The sequence below is a fragment of the Pelmatolapia mariae genome, linkage group LG10_11 (genome assembly GCF_036321145.2).
Source record: "Pelmatolapia mariae isolate MD_Pm_ZW linkage group LG10_11, Pm_UMD_F_2, whole genome shotgun sequence".
Taxonomy (NCBI): Eukaryota; Metazoa; Chordata; class Actinopteri; order Cichliformes; family Cichlidae; genus Pelmatolapia; species Pelmatolapia mariae.
The window spans coordinates 62,643,931-62,661,707 of record NC_086236.1 but is presented as its reverse complement, the minus strand read 5'-3'; the positions used below and the strand labels follow the sequence as shown (position 1 = coordinate 62,661,707).

At 39.9% G+C, this 17,777-nt stretch overlaps 1 protein-coding gene across 1 annotated transcript; it reads left to right on the top strand.

Annotated features, from left to right (window-relative positions):
• Positions 1-132: 132 nt before the first annotated feature.
• Positions 133-16,545, top strand: mtf1 (metal-regulatory transcription factor 1). The gene is made up of 11 exons (XM_063486550.1): positions 133-213; positions 1,430-1,957; positions 5,514-5,752; positions 7,839-7,970; positions 8,225-8,298; positions 10,325-10,458; positions 10,945-11,022; positions 11,234-11,336; positions 11,423-12,081; positions 12,330-12,399; positions 13,073-16,545. The coding sequence occupies exons 2-11, from the start codon at positions 1,493-1,495 to the stop codon at positions 13,546-13,548; spliced, it is 2,430 nt and encodes an 809-aa protein (XP_063342620.1). The 5' UTR covers positions 133-213; positions 1,430-1,492; the 3' UTR covers positions 13,549-16,545.
• Positions 16,546-17,777: the final 1,232 nt, after the last annotated feature.

Below are 17,777 nucleotides of genomic sequence, written 5' to 3'. Positions count from 1 at the left end.
AAAATAAATCAACACTAAATATAAAAGAGAAACCCCTCCCCTACAATCATCTTATGGAATTTTTTAATATTGTTATTTAGCGTTAGTTATACATTTTTTTTCCCATAATTCATCACGAATGGCTGCGAGCCTGTGACGTATGGCTTTCTAGGGAGGGGATAGGAAGAAAGTGGTCAACATCCAAAGCATCGGAATAAGGATTAAAATTCAGAGGTAAATTTATTTTAATGTCATTTCCTTCTAGTCGATCCACTTAAACCTCAGTTTGCCACTTTATCACCGGGTAAAATGAAACTGACCATCTTTGCAGGAACGATAAGTAATCTCGACAGTAAACGTTTATCGTTAGCCCCTTAGCTTAGCAATGAGCTAAAGTGTTGCTATCCAGCGAAGCTATGAATGTGTAGAGAAATAAGTGGCAGCTGACTTACCTAGCCTCTGGCTAACTAGTTCCCATTTAGCTTTCTGTGGCTTACGAGCTGAATAGAAAAACACTCTAAAGATATGTAACGGCAGATGCAAAATAAGCAGCCTAAGATTAATTTACAGCAGCTAACCAGCGACGTATCAGGCTGGAGACGATGTAATCATGATATGAGATCAGATATCCACCAGAATGCTAGCATTTTAAAGCTAACAATCTCAGTACTGTGACATTAAGTTGTGAGAACCATATTGTTCAGTCAGCTAAAGGTTAACCTTGCAGCCACTGAGTGCCTATAAGGTCACGCTTATGTTTGGAAACTGTGTTGCATTGTGTGCGCAGCCATGTAAAAGTTAACTGACACCGTCGGTGTGAAGTGACAGCTTTCATACGCAGCATTTAACGTTTTCCTTTAGAAGTAGCCTGATGAGTTTTGATTGATTAGAAGTCACCGAGTAGCTAGGGCTAAGCACCAGCTATCTCATGACTTCTGTCACTGGAGTAAGAAAGTTCCAGATCGCGATGTGTAGCTTTAGTTTCTGTGAACAGGGTTTATGTCTGTTAGTAAGCGACTACTTGCGGAGATTTCAGTCTGATGTGTTGAAGAAAAAAATTAGCTGCTTTTGACTGACACCCGCAGGTCCGCTACATTAGGGGGTGAACATGTTAAAAACGGGCATTTAATGTAGTCAAAAAAAAAAACTTATTCTGCCAAAAGCACACATAGCTGTGGCTCTGTCTAGTTATTTGTTGCCAAATGTTCCTGTCTGTCAGTGTGGGGCTACATAGTGACAGCTGATATAGTTTAACTGGGCAGCCCTAGTCAGATCTGCTGCTGAATCACTAAACGCTGATAAATATATTCAGTCTTTATATTGGGCTCAGCTATGAGAAACTATGAGTTTCTGCTCAACGGTGTTTGTTTTTTTCCAATTACAATTTGTAATAAATCAGCTGAGCTATACAACCTAAGAGCGTAAGTGAAGTAGCTGCTTTCTTTTTCAGGGTGAAACATTAACGTGTGAGAGTGCAGTCCTTCTTGCCAAGGAAGGAGAGGCATCAGAGACCATGAGTGAGAATGGCCCTCATACGGAGGCGCCTATGTACTTTGAGGTGGAGGTGGATCAGCTGGAGCGGGATGACGAAGAAGATGACAAGATCCACTTTGGCAAAGACGGTGACCTAATTGCTGAACCTTCGTCATCCTCTGGTCGAGTCTATGACCGCACCACGGTCCTCATTGAGCGGGACCCAATACGACTGGATGAGGAGGGAGAAGAGGAGGGTCACTGTGGAGGGGATGAAGATGGAGTCACCTTCCTAACAGAGGGAGAAGGTGATGGAGATGAGGAGGAGGGATCGCTGGCCTTTATGACAGACCCAGATGGGATGTCACAGGGTTATGTGCACCACACAATTTCTCCTGACCAGATCCAGTTCACAATAAATCCAGGGTCCACCCCAATGCCACGCAACATCGAGGGGGCTACGCTCACCTTGCACTCTGAGTGCCCAGAGACCAAGCAGAGAGAGGTGAGCATAAATGAGTGCATCTTGTCCAGCTGTTACAAGACATATGCTTGTTTGGTTATCAGAGGCTCCTCTGATTGGCTCTAAGGTAGTGCACATGTATGATAGATTGCAGTGATTGCTTGTCTAAGCTGTTTCAGTTATTACAACAAATTGCAGAAGAGCAGATGGTTTAAAGATTTTATGATTTTATCCTCTAATAATATAGTGATCATTTTTAAACCTAGTTTGTCTTGGTGAAAGATGGTGTGCAGTTGAAAATATGTCACTGTGCTTCAAGTTCTTTTAAAGGATCTTCTCAGCAACTATACAGAAGTTGCCATTCTGTTGCCTTCAGCAGTAACCTATCTTAATTAGCAGAGATGAACAGCATAGTAAAACCATCTGATAGGAAGTTTGCACATGTTAACCAGTAGGTACCTAGCATAAAAGGCAGGGAGGCACATTGGGGAACAACATGGTTCTCTTTCCTGTGTTTAATCGGTTGATTTAGATGATATATAGCCTACCATTTCTCATAAAGAAAGGCATCACACGTAGCATTAGATCGCTTGACTCAACATATGTTATTAGCTTTTTTGTATTTAACCATTTGTGTTTTTCTTACAATCTCAATTCACAAAAAGCTTGGACACTGTGTAAAATGTAAGAAAAAATCAGAATGTAGTGATTTTCAAATTTCATACATAGTAGAACATAGAAAACATACCAAATATTTAAATGGAGAAAATGTGCTATTATATGTACCACAATTTATAAGTATAATTATGTAGAATGAATTTTTTTCTTACTTTTTCTTAATGTAGTATATTAAGGCCATCAGCACATAAAAAAAAGAAAGAAAATTTGGGACAGAGCCATCTTTACCACTATTATGATCCTTTCTTTTAACAGTAGTCTATAAACATCTGAGGAGCACAGTTGTGGGACATTTGTGAGAGAAATGTTGCCAGATTCTTGTCTGATACAGGATTGTAGCTCACAACAGCTGTATATTTTTAATTGATGAAAGGTCTGGACTCCGGGCAGGTCAGTTCACCACCAGGACTCTTCCACTTCAAAGCCATGCAACAGATGCAGTAGCATTGTCTTACTGAAATATTTAAGGACTTTCACGAAAAAGACATCATCTGGGTAAGAGCATATGTTGCTCTAAAGCCTGTATAGACCTTTCAGCATTGTCTTTGCAGATGTGCAAGCTGTTAATTTCATAGGCTCTAATGTATCACCCACACAATCAGAGATGCAGGCTTTTGAACTGAGTGCTGATAACAAGCACGTTGGTCCCTCTCCTCTTTAGAGGTTGCAGGAAAAATGAGGATGCAACACGACCTGAACAGTTAACTGTGTTCACAGACACAGATTTCTAAAAGTGTTCCTGAGTCCATCCAATGATTTTTGGCCTTATCCCTTGCACACAGAGATTTCTCCAGATTCTCAGAATCTTTTGAGGAACAATATTCGGAAATTGTTCCACAACTTGTAAATGCAGATTTTTTTGCAAATTGGTGAGCCCCTTCCGTAAAAGAGAGGCAGCTTACTTCTGAGTAACACTGCCTCTCTACGATCCTCTTCTTATACCCAATCATGGTATTGGCCTTTTTTTAACAGTTCATCTGATTCACTGCAAAGTGTTGAAAGCGGTTTTGTTGCTCCCATCCTAATGTTTTTATGAAATGGAAAAAAGGCTGCTTAAACATTTAGTAAGTTTTCTGTGTTCTATAGAAGTTACACAACAGTTTTTGTTCATTTTACACAGCACCAAGACTTTTTTGGAATTGGGGTTTAAAAGTTATGTAGAACAATAGAATTACACTTAAAACTGACTGCAAACTTTCCAGAGTAAAGCATTATGACTATATTGTCTTGATCATGGTATTTTCATACTTTAAAATCATATTATGTATTGAAGATTAATATACTAGTAAATTTAGATTTTGTTATCATTAGATGGGTGTGGTGCTGGAGCAAATGCCTTATTATTTCTGAATACTATTGGCAGAAACCTTGCTGCTTTTGTAGCCAGTTTTGATTTGAAAGGTGAAGTTAAGTCAAGGTTTGATTTTATTTGTTAGCAGTGTCAGTTCAGTTTTTTAACCCCTTTACCAACTGCAATAATAACAAATATCTAAAGAAAAAGATTTTGAGCAACCCTCTGAATTAAAAGACAACTATGTATTTCTTGCAGCAGTATAGAAGCATACCGGGATCTTTTATTGTGTGTGTCTGTATGTGTATGACTTCATGCCACTTCTGAGAAATGAATTTAAATTTATATTGCACAACAGTACAATATAAAGTGCTGCCACACTCTTCTGCAGGCCTGGAATCATAAATAAAGCCATTTATTCATTATGTTTCACATCCTTCTTTTTTTGGGGGGGGAAAAGCAGCTGTTGGCACAAGTGTGAGAAGACAGCATGTTGTGTTTCTAAAGTCATGTGCATGCAGGTCTTTGTAATATGTTAAACAAAGCAAATATGAATCCCCGCGGAAAGCGTGCACTGGGGTGTGGATGGTTTGCCCAATATTTGTTGGCCACGCTAAGCACTCGTCTTTCATAAACCATTTAATTTGTAATGGAGTGGTCTCTTCCACTATGCATGTGGGAAGCTGGAGCATAAAGTGCTCCCTCGCAATGATCAAATTCACAGTGTGGTAGAGTTACAATGGTGTGGGAGATAAATGCAGATCTGAGCTGCCAGCTTTAGCAGGGTTCTGCTGTGGGTTTGCGTAGATATTTGCTTAACAAATGATCCCTGCCACACACTAATAACCAAACTGAATGGTTTCAGACTACCATCGCTCAGATTAGCACTTGTCAGAAGGACTGAAAGCTAAGTCAGCTGTGTGTAACTTTCACTGTATCACAGTTGTGATACTGGGTGTCTTGGAGTTCTGCAAACACTGCAAGGTTCATGCTGAGTTTTCTCTGATGCATCTAATATTCTAATAATCTCATTTGCCTTGCTTTGATTTAAATTGGGCTACAATTCATTTTTACAAGAATACTAAGAGGATTTAGTTTAGTAAATGAGGTAATAGCAGCAGAGGAAGTCTCTTGTTGAGGAGGCCAGCCACAAGCTTTCTCCTCCTGGTTTTGTGTTCAATACACTATAGAATTTTTCTAAGTAGAGACTGGGCTGCTTTTATTCACAGTGCCCCCAGGATATTTGTGTGACAGCAGAGCAGGAGACTGCCCCACTGCAATGGACATCGGTGCTGTGAAACAGAATTGGGGGTTAGTCATCACTGATGTCCTTAATGCTCACCCGCTTTGTGTACTGATGGGAGGTTGAGTCATTAAGTTCAAATCCTATCCGAAAGGCCACCCTGAGTCAGACTGTCACCTCATTCAATGGCAGGGCTGGTTATTATTATTTCTGAGCTGGATTTACTCATTTCTCCCTGTGTTCTTGTTCAAATGGTGTTGTTAAATAAAGTTAAAACACAGATTAACAGATTTTTTAAAAGAGATTTGATGCAATCCTTTTCTTAGCCCCAGCATTCTTTCAGTATGTTTTAATTCCACTTACCATTTTTATTCTCTCGCTTTCAGGTAAAGCGGTACCAGTGCATGTTCGAAGGCTGCACAAGGACGTACAGCACAGCAGGAAACTTGCGGACACACCAGAAAACGCATCGGGGCGAGTACACATTTGTGTGTAATCAGCAAGGCTGTGGAAAGGCCTTTCTCACCTCTTACAGCCTTAAGATCCACGTCCGTGTTCACACCAAGGAGAAGCCATTCGAGTGTGACGTACAGGGCTGTGAAAAGGCGTTCAACACACTGTACAGGTGAGCCTTTTTTGTTGTCTTTCATGTCTCATGTTGCCGTCTTTACATTGCTGTGGAAACTTGACGTTTATATGAAGTCACCTTTATCATCACTGTGGGTTCCGTTTCAGTTTTGTTAGACTTGATCAAAAGTAGGTTAAGATAATTAGACCTAAGTGTTGGGGGCAGTAGACAAAGCGTGATGCAGTAGATGTTTTGACACAAAAAATGACTCAAGCGACTCGGGACTTCATTAAAAGAGGAACATATTTCAGTCATTCCGTCAGGTCTCTTGTTTGACCACAAGATATATCAGATGTACAAATCAAAGGGCATCCAAGTATCCAGTTTGCACTGTTTCAGTAGCAATGCCATGTGTCTGTGGCTTGATGCTGCTGTGCCATCATCGTAAGCTACACAGGGCTTAGAGCTGTTGATAGGGCTGTTCGATATAACGATATATATCGGATGACGATATAAAAACATCTATCGTTTCATTTTACCCTATCGTTTGTTTCGTGGTGTCGCAAAATAAACTTTACGGCAATATTTTTTCATCATTTTAATGGTCACTGTAGTGGCTATATTAATTTCTTAAAGTTCTGTCTTTCTCTTATATTTAATATAACCACACTACAGACAGACAAGCACTTGTTTTTATGCGTTGTCGTTAGCAACAACGACGGTAAAACCACGGCGTGTCCGCTTGTTTATTTTCCACATAAACCTTTCACAATAAAGCTCAAGATCCTGTTGAGACTTTTCAAAATAAACTGAATCACGTGAAAGATGCAGAGTATTTACGGATGAGAAGCAAAAAAGAGCCGTCAGGTGCTAAAAAAAATAAACCTTAGACTCAAACGTTAGAACAGGCTTTTCCCCGCAGCACGCTGTGTAATAAATACTCATAAAGAAAACGCGGCCGTTACAACTTATGTCTAAAAATGTATAGTTTCATGCATCGGTTAAAACACTCGACTCTAGGTCCATGACGCCCAGCTGGAAACACTTCACGCAAGTCGAGCTGTCCGAGATTCACAGAATTTACAGAAAATGTTGCATTTTTGTGATTTATATCGTTATCGGATGATAGATGTCTTAATATCGGGATATGAGATTTTGGTCATATCGCACAACCCTAGCTGTTGAGATTCCTGATCTAACTGCAGGCTTTTCTTTACATTGTGGATCGCATTAGTGGTTCGTCATGGTTTGCTTCGCATAATCAATCTTTGCATCAAAATAAAATTGGTCTTCCTCATTCACTGAAACTCCATGCGTTTCTTAGAAAAATGATAAGAAGTATGGTTTTTTTTTAAAAATGCACCAAAACTTAACAGTAAATAGAATTAACAGAGCACTGCTTTCCTTTTTACGTTGTGCTACATTCTTGGTTATTAATACATCTTTGCAGACAAGTAAGCGTTTATTCACCATTTACCTGATCTTAGTCGTGCATCTCCTCGAACAAAAAAATCTTTCATTCCATTTATTGTATCAGCATGATGGATGCCAAAAAACACTCAAAGTATTCTCTCTCTTTCCCTCCAACTTTTACCCAAAAATATGTGTTTATTAGACACTTAATTTTCGTATATGATTTGTTCTTGGGTAAAATCTCTTGCACTGAATCCAAAGTATTTCCAAACAGCTGATGATGATCCACTTTAAGGGACAAGCTCTTCATGTTCTCCTGTTCCAGACATTTTTTGATTTTTGATGTGGTGTTACTCGTCCAGATCAGTCCAGCACTGCACGCTGTGTTGTGCAGGGCACAGCTGTGATTGACTGATGCAGGCACGTGGTCAGGTGCTGTTTTTTTTTTAGCTGGGCTTGGTTTGCTTTTGCTTTCCATTCAGTTTTCAGAGCATGCATTTTTAGTCACTAGACCATGTTCATTTAAATGTGAGAAGCCAAAAATCGTGATTGAGTTTAAAATTCTGTTAATAGCCCCATTCCCCGTCTGACTCAGCTCTTTTTTTTTTCAAAGATTTTTTTTAAATGAAATGAAACCGAAGTCAGCACATGCTGCTGAATGCCACTGCGTTTACTTTGTCCCTCTCATATTTTCCCATTGTGGTTTAATGAAACACTATTTTCTCTGCAGGCTAAAAGCACACCAGAGACTTCACACAGGCAAGACTTTCAACTGTGAATCAGAGGGATGCACAAAGTACTTTACCACCCTCAGTGACCTGAGGAAGCACATTCGCACACACACTGGGGAGAAGCCATTCCGGTGAGCATTTCCTTTTTCACAGCAGGTTTAATTTTCTCCTAGTTAAGGATGAAGGAACTGCTGTACAAAACTTTGTGTATTTAAATTTTACTTGTCTATGTTAACTGTCCGTTTTTCTCCATATAACGACACGGGGGGGCAGTGGGTCATGACTTTAATCTAGAAGGATGATGAAATCCAGCCTTTAATGTTTTTCACTTTATGTTTACATTTGATCTCACGCTGTTTTTTTTTTTTCCTGTTTTTGCTTTCAGGTGTGATCACGATGGCTGTGGAAAAGCCTTTGCTGCAAGTCATCACCTAAAAACGCATGTACGGACTCACACAGGTATACAGTGTTCTGGTTCACCTCAATTATCTAGGGAAGCTTCAACAAAGATGTATTTGTTTTTATTTCTTCCTGATTTCCATTTCCATTGTTGCCCAGTGCCTCCCATGTGTTGTCTGTTTAAATAACCTAACCTGAACCATCTTTCCTTCAAACAAAAACATATTATAATTGCTTTGTCTTCCTTTCAGAATTAGAAATGGGGGGAAAAAAGCAATAATTGAAAATGCTCTTTCCATGTGTGCTTGTATTGATTGAACAAATGCTTCCAAATAAGACACACCCCCCAGATGGACAGCTAAGGCCAAGCTCTTTGCTCTAATGATTGCATGCTTGTTTAGGGCAGGTGAACATCTTTCCTACATGCCAGCTGTCAAACACACAGACAAATACTAGCTTCCCATGTATTTGGTGGGGTTTTTTTTCCCTTATATATCAATATAGTAGATCATGTTCACCTGAACAAGGAATGACTTGAATTGGCTTATGCTTTGTGTTGTTGAAAAAGAGACAATTACATGTACAAGAACAAGATGTATCAGTCACTATCAGGATATTAAAATCCAGCTACAGGATTTATTGTACTGTGTTTGTGTCCATTTGGCTGGATTTTGCATATTCAGACTGAGGAAAAAACAAAAGCATGTAGCTTAACAGTGATGACACTGCATAGGTAGAATACTGATTGGGTAATGGTAAATTGATTGGTATTTATATAGCCCCATAAAGTGCTATTTAAGTACCAATGTAACACTTTGGAAAGGATGTGGAGAGGAAGTGCTTCTACTGTTTGCTAATTGGTTGAAAAGGGGACTTTACTGGAAACAAGAGAACCACAAAAAAAAAAAAAAATTGAAGATCAAAAATACACCATGAAAAGCACAGACATTTCTTCTGCACTTGGTTTCACTTCAGCTATTCGTATGTTATAACTTCATGCCTGGCTGATGCACCAACAGCAACACAAGCAAGAGTAGCCCACAGATTTTTATCACAGACTTTGTACACTGCATCCATCTAAAAACAGAGCTCTCTGCAGAGAGACGGGCCACCCCGACTACCAGCAGACTGTGAAGGTGCTCGCCCTGGTGGCCCATCAATTCTGCTTAACTGACCACTCAAAGCACTTTTAACTATAAGCTTCCTTCACCCAGTCATATACACGAGCTTTATTCTATACCTAACCTACACCTTTTCTAATAAGCACACACACCATATTTACCCAAGGACACTTTAGCATGAAGCTAGGGAGCAAAGCACTGACCTTCCCCTTGGTAGACGATGCGTACTACCTCCTGAGCCACAGTTGCCTCAAGGTTGAAAACAGGACAGTTTATTATTTTAACGTTTGGTTTTGTTTTACTACAAACAGTTTTGTATGTTTTGACTTCTGTTGTCTCTGCAGCGGCTTAGCTTAAGAACCAAGAATTCTGCGAACACAAATAGAGTAGCTCATATTAAGAGTTGTTTCACATATTTCTAACACTGCCCCCTGGTGACAGTACATAGCTATAGCGTGTGTAAGTCTGCAAAGCTAAAGTAAGAGCAGGAAACAGCCATGCTGGTCCCTTGAAATTTTTATATTATTGTGACAAGAGTAAAGTTGACTTTTTAAAACCATACGGCTGCATTTTTTTGTCACTGAAAAGTCATCATTTTATTAATAAAGCTGCAACTTTGAAGCTTGGAAAATCTTCTCATCCAAAGTTATCTCCTGGAAGAGGCAATAACTGGTTATGACTTTGTGTGTTTGTTTTTTTTTCTTTGCTGTCCCTATGCCTTGTGATCAATGTTTGCTTTGCTGCTGCAGTTTACAGTTGTGCTGTGTATGTCTGTACCCCCCCCCCCCCCCCCCCCAAACCCCGTTTTAAATCAATAAGATGTTGATCACAAAAAAAAAATAAAGCTGCAACTTTGAATTTTGATTACTTTTTCCTGCCAGGAAAGATATAAATAGTAAAGAATAATAAATTAATTAATCAGTCTCAGTCTGTATTTTCTGCCTTTGTCTCTGCTCATTCTGTAGGGGAGAAGCCATTCAACTGTCCTAGTGACGGCTGTGAGAAGACTTTTAGCAGCCAGTACAGCTTGAAGAGTCACATCCGGGGCCACGACAAAGGACAGTCCTTCAGCGTTTCTCTCGCCCATCCACTCTCTGAAGTGAGTCACAGCACAGCATCTTGTCAGAGTGTGGGCACAGTTGGCACAGTCGTCTTGTTCTCCATGGACAGCCTCAGGGCTACATAACACTGTGCTCCTCGTGCCATTTACTGTATGCTGTGTTCTGAAGTAAAGTGCTCTTTTTTGTTCCTTTTCACATAATAAACAGTTGTGTTATAACATCTCATATCTCAGGTATTACTACATGGTACATTGACTTTCTGCACAGCATGTCACCATAAAACTAAAGTATTTAACTTTTCCACTTGTGCAGTGCCCTGCGTTAACAATGGCAAATGTTTATAGACCAAGTAATTACATTGTTCTTTCTTTAAAGGAATAGTTGTTAATTATGTCATTATGTAATGGATTACCTTGTATAGTAAAGCCTAGATTTTTACCTATTTTTACAGTAGCTTTCATTTCCATGACTCAGCACTTGTAGTGGCTACTTTAATCAGGGACCTTTTGATCTCTTAATTGCAGGATGCAAATCACTCGCTGTGCCTCAGTGACTTGAGCCTCATCTCTACAGACTCAGAACTACGAGAGAACATCCATAATGTGAGTTTGAACTTTATTTCACCTTTGTCAAACAGACACTGTGTTGACACAGTAGAGGAGCTGTCAGGATGATCAGTGAGATGTAAGTTAAAAGATATTTTCACTCTTCAGTTGTTTTTATATTCACTGTATTAAAATGCCAAGGTTAAAACAATATATTCACTGAGTGCACTTTTTTTAAAGGCTTTTGTTCATTTAAATTTTATTGCAGGCTCAAAATTTGGACCTCAACAATGCGACCCCTGTGAAAATCTTTGAGCTTATGTTCCAGAGTCCTGAAAATAGCATCAGCCAAGATGATGCCCATCCCAGCGGTAAGAATATTTCATTTAAAAATCGACCTGTTTGGGTTTTCTTCTTAAAGTTCTTGTTCTGAGAGTTTTCTTCCCCCCTTTACCAGAGAGCCTTGCTGAGCCCTTCAGCTTGGACACTCCCACCCAACCGGGAGTGACAGAAGCCTCCTCTCTCATCTCTTTCTCTGTCAATCCTACCTCCTCATCTTCTTGTTCACAAAACGCTGCAGTCATGGAGGCTTCTTCCCAGCTCAATCAGAGCTCTTCCTCCCAGACCTCCACCCCTGCCTCCATCACTGCAAATGTTAGCACAACACAGCCTCCTGCTTTCATGCAGCTCAATGGGCCTCAGCAGATCTCAGACGTGCCACAGGCTTCTGTCCAGCCACAAAACCACGTCACCCCCCAGCAATATGTGGCACTGCCACCAACATTCCTACAGCAAGATAGTACTACCCAGACCACTCCACTACCACCACCCATTGCTACGCCTGCTCCTGCCCCTGCACTGACTGCCACAGCACCAGGTCCTGGTCCTGCTGTTGTTGCAGCTACCACAACAGATGCTCTAGCACCTGTGCCTCAACCTGTGCCTTTGGCCAATAATCCTGGTCCAAACTCTGGCCCTGGTCTGGCAACCACCCCTGCCACTATCACCATAGCACCCACACAGAACCTGCTGCAGCCCAGCTTGGTCATGTCTGACCAGAATCTCCAGTGGATCCTCAGCAGTGCCACCAACAGCCAGCAGAACCCAGAGCAAGCAGTGAGTAATGATCCCACACAGAATTTGTTCTCCTCTTCATCAGTATGTTCACGAGAAAACAAGGTAGCACAAACTATGAAACTAGGTAAATAAAACAGTAGGGAAAGTATGGCTTTTAATTCATACACAGTCCATCCCTTTTTGATACGGTCTACAAAAAAAAAAAAAAAAACATGGTGTAATCATCTTGAGGATACTGATATTTATTGTTAACCCTTTTGAACTTTGGTGTTTTTGTTTATTCACAGCCACACCAAGGAGCTCCAAAAGTGGAAAAGGTTTTCTTCACTACAGCCATACCAGTGGGAGGTAATGCTGGTAAGCCACCGTGAAACCAATCTTGTGCTGTTGACATTGGTCAAAGACTAAGGAAATCATACATTTGTTTTGCCACTAAAATACTTGGGTTAATGATTAGTTAAATAGTATGCAGTAGTTACTAGGAAAAGTATTTGGCAATATAAACGCGAAGTTTGAGGAAGGAAATGGCAATCTCAGGCTGAGGCTTGATAGTAACCATCTTTCATTTTTGCTAAATCTTTTTTCCGCCTAATTAAATGTAACATTTATGAAATGGGGAGGAAAAAAGTAAGATTCCCTGAACTGTGTTTTTTTTTTTATTAAGAATTCCCCAAATATATTAATATAAATTGACAAAACAGAAATTGGGGGGGGGAGCTCTAATTAGCAAGTTGAGCAAGTTGAAGTCAAAGATTTTTGATTTGTTAGTGATTGCTGGTGAATTTACAGCTCTTATGGTATGCTTATGGTCCTTAAAAGAACCACTGCCAGGTTTACCATATGATGATGTTTTCATCAACGTTTACAGTTCATGTTGCTGATAGGAACATGTGGTCACCTGATCTATTGTAATGTTTCCAGCTGTAAATATTGACAGGGTACAACCAGACAGCCTACTTTTGCAGACACCACTGTGGTTTTGACTAATTTCTTTGCATTGGCCTAATCAAACGTAATGTTCCTGTTGTAGGTAACTCAGTCCAGCAGATCGGCCTCAGCCTGCCAGTCATCATCATCAAACAGGAGGAATCCTGCCAGTGTCAGTGTGCCTGCAGGGACTCTGCTAAAGACAAGAGTGCAAAGAGTGCCTCCTCCATCGTTTCAGCCCCAGCACAGCAGCAACCACCAGAGCCCCCTCCCCCGCCACTATCAGAGCCTCAGCACCATTCAGCAACTTCATCTTCCTCATGCTGCCCCCCCAAGTCTTCCTCCAAGGTGGGTGAGGTGACACTGGAGGCCCCCTCTTCTTCTTCCTCCTCCTCCACAGCTCAGACTTTCTCCACAATAGTGAGCGGCACTGCCGCCAACCCACCCTCATCTGACGGGTTAGCCAGTATGGACGTCTCAGACTTCCTCTCCCTGCAGAGCCCTGAGACAGCCGCCAACATTGAGGCTCTGCTGCTGGTCGCAGACGACTTCAACATGGCTACTGATGGCAATCCTTAAAAGAGCTGCCTTCGGAGTCTGGCACCACATGTTTGTCTGTTGCACCCACTCACCCACAAGCGTCGATTCCACCCACACCTCGAGTCACTCTCCGAAGTGATGCCTCTTCTTTCACCCTATATAGCGTGTGCATTGAAACCCCCCTGTACCTGCAGTGCATTCTGCTTTGTATGGCACTGGGACACGTATAGTATATATATACAAAGTATGTGTAACTTTTCTGTTGAGTCTCATTGCAGTAGTTGAGTTTTAGCAACTTAAACGCTAATTAATGCAGGGAAAAGGCAGTAGATCCTTTGTTGAAAAGATAAACTCTTTATAATAATCCTCACTCTGAATTGATTGATATGACCAAGTGTTGTCCAGGCACTGATAATTTAGAGTTTCATTGTCCTGGCTTGAAGGTCACACACCTGAGCAGGAAAACAAAACTCGTCTGTCCTTGTACTGTATCCTCGTACTGTACTACAGGTCCTAACAAATTCTTTAGGCTGGTATGCAAATAACCATAATGCACTGTATATGAGAGGATTTTGCTACAATTTTAATCAAGCATTGCTCCCAGCAAAAATTTAAAGAGCTTGGTCACACAGCTTCCCACGTGGCTGTCTTGTAATATGGAGTGATTTCCTCAGTATTGTGTTTTGTTTTCTATGAAGACTAGTGCGGTCCAGATAATGTGATGATTCTTTTTTACTTTTTTTGAGAACCTGTGATCAGATCTGCCTGTCTCTTTAAGCCACATAACGTCAATAAGTTGCCTATAACTTAAACTAACTTAAAATTGTATATGTTAATTTATTTAAATGCCTGATTCTTTCAATATAATGATACTGTCATCTTTGAGATAGCAGAAATAATCTATTAATTTATTCCAATCATATGTTGTTTTTTTAAGTTGAGCTGCTTTTTTGTTACTGAATTGTTTTACCTTCATAAGAACGTAGTAAGTATTGTAAAAAGAGGCACGTGTAGTAGACTGCACAGTCAAGCAAAATATCCTCTAGGATCTGCTTGTTTGCAAAAACTTGCCCACAACTAAACTATAAGGAACTACTGTCAACATCCCATCTTCTTTAGGGTTGTGACCCTCTCAGGGATGCATCAAGTCATAACTGTTCCTGGTTCCCACAATTTTCTCAGACATGCATTTTCCTTGCCAGACGGCCCACACTTGCAGTAGCCCTACGTTTTTGCTGCACTCTTCCCTGTTTATTGCACACTAACTTGTAAAGTTGGTTCTGCATATCGGTTAGGCTGATTTGCAGCACCACTACAGAGTTTTTGTATAAACCTGCTGTAAAGTAGCATTTAAAAAATGGTGTCCTGGTGACAGTGTAAATATGGTACATTTTAGTGTAAACATCTTTGAAAAACTTGTAGATTATTCTAGAATTTGTATTTTTGTATAGACTTTTGAATTGCTAACTCTGAGTTTGAACCTAATGTATACTCTCTGTTCATTCTTCTCCCCGTCACATTTATGCAGAAAATGTTTTTGCTGTGTTTTAGTTGAATAGTTATACAAGCCGCTGGGTTTCTGTATAGTCCACATTGTAAGAAAATATATGTAATGCATAGCCTCTGGCTCAGAGTATAATTTAACAGTATTGTTTCGCATGGGACACAATGCAATGATGATAGAGTAAAGGCATTATGCCCTGTAAATGACAGTAGAGCTTCTTGGCCTTACAACATTAATTGTTCTGTAAGCCTCCTTGCCTTGATAGCCTCTGCTTTAGTAATCGGCATGTTGACACTCTGTTTTCACATTCACCGACTCTCAGGCAGCCATTCCAGCAGCACATCACACCAAGGCAAAAGCATGGAGATTTTCCAGTTGTGATATTGGGAAAGTCTAATGGGCTTTCCCAATATAATATAATAATATTGCAATAATATTACAGCATTGACTAAAAAAAGAAATAAAAACTCAGCTATATAACAGATGCAGACATTATGATTCTGCTTTTAATTTCCAATTTGCAGAATCAATCAAAAAAAAAAAAAAAAAAAGAAAGAAAGCCAAAAGCAAAATTTGAATCTGGCTCCTTTTGTGTGTGTGATTTAGGAAATTTATAGGTGCCACAAGGCAAATTTCCTCTCATAATACAATATTAATTAGATGTCTGGAGCATCCAAATTTGACATTGACTCCAGTGGATATTAAAATCATTCCCACAAAGAAATAAAAATACCACTGGGAGTCGTACCTATTCACCATTATACGTTTTCATACAGATCATTGGTGAACCCAACTATGCAATTTTAAGTGTGGTATTTATAAGTTCAGTTACTGACTCCAAGATTAAATGGTTACTTATGCCTCCCATTAAATAATATTTGCTGCAAAATAGTTTTGAGCTACAGTGCTCCTGTATATTTTGCATTGAATGGTGTGAATCTGGACTGTAGTGAATCCATGAAGTACTGTTTCACAGCCACCCTATCGCCTCTGTACTTGGTTTAATATTAGCTGGATTTGCATGTTTAAGTATTTGGCAGTTTTGTTATTTTAATCAGATATTTTCTGTTTTAAGCTTAAACATGTTTAGATTTCCATCCAGTTTCATTATTTCGCACTTTGGTACGCTTCAGTTTAACATGTGAATTATTGGTTTCTTTCATTAAACAGAGAAATTTTGCCTTTGTCGGCCAAGTTCACGTGGCTAATATTTACATCAGTCTGTAGTGTCAGCAAATCAATTGTGGCGACATTTGTTTGGAAGCAGATTGTTCACAAGTGTAGATTCTTTGGAATTTCTGCCATCAACATTTTCCAAACAGGCTATATTTTCCAGGAAGGGCTGGGGCAGGGAGAAAGAGGAAAACGACATGCTTCCAAAGGAATGTCTTGACACCCAAAGAGTGAGGAAATGTTAAGAATTTGTATTTTTAAAAGAATGTATAATGTGAAACTGTTTGCTTATGCGTTTCATATAAATATGAGTAACTTTCTGAATTGAGAGCAATATAATACTAATAAAACCTTATCCTTGTCACTGAAATGTTTGCTTGGTGAAGCATTTTATTTGTGTTACTTTAATAGAACTCATTCATTTAGTTAGATAGCAATCAGCAGTTGGGAGGAGTCTTCCTCTTCTCTTCATTTCTGGAGTGGTGTGGACACATCGCGGGGGGATTTCCTCTGTAACATTTAACCAGTATCATTTTTAAAAACTAACCATTTGTAGTAGAATTCAGAGACCAGAAGAAAACTCACTTCTAGGGCATGACGCAAGTCCTTCAAGTCATTCTCGATCTTTTTGCACAGGGCTACTTTTTCAGACAGGTCCACCAGTCTGTCCTCGATGTCCTGTAGAGCCTGTGGAGGACGTGTTGGTTAAAATGCCTAGCACCATCAGGCTAAAATGTCATGCTGTGACTCACCTGTCTAGTCTCCGAGCCTGCCTCATCAACGCACCCAGACGGCAAATCCTCTGCGCAACCTGCAAGTGTTCAAAACATACCTGGAAAAACCCGCTGATAACATGAAAGCTGGAGGGCAGCAGGCGACCTTACCAGTTTCCGAGGCCATGAGCAAACACACATTTGTCTTGCAAGCTCAGCGTGTTTCATAGAGGAAGGGAATTGGGTGTTTTTAAGCATTTGTGCACAGGTGATTTATATTTTACTAATTAGTGAATGACGAGGGAAAGAACTATCTGCCCAGCCCACTCTGGACATATGTTTCTACCGGGGGGGTCAAAAAAAGGCACCAATGAGTGAAAGGGTATATTTCGAGGTATAGTTTCCCATTTTTGACTTAACTACTCAAAGTTCTGAGAAATTCACTTGAAATTAATAATCTGTTTGGTTTTTTTGTTGTTTTTTTCCCTATTAATAGCAAAAAAAAAAAAAAAACCCAACATAGGTTTGTTTTTTCCCAGTGAAAGTGTCTCGTATTAAAACATTTTTATTCACTACTGTTTTTCCTCTTTTTCCCTAAACGTGATGTATTTTATTTTAAACATTTATTTTTGATATAATGAAAACCAGGCTCATAATTTTTATTTATGTGCAAAGGGTAAAAAAATTAGCTAAAGAATGCAGGTGGCATTCGGTTTAGAAAGATAGATAGAGAGATATCTCTTTAGAAATGCTATAAGTATATGTACTTGTTTTATGACTGTCATTGGTATTAGTCGGCATTTTTCCGTGCCGCTGGCTCTTTAAGTAAATTGTTGTCGTCATAGGTTGGGGGCGTAACCCGGAAGAATTCTATCATC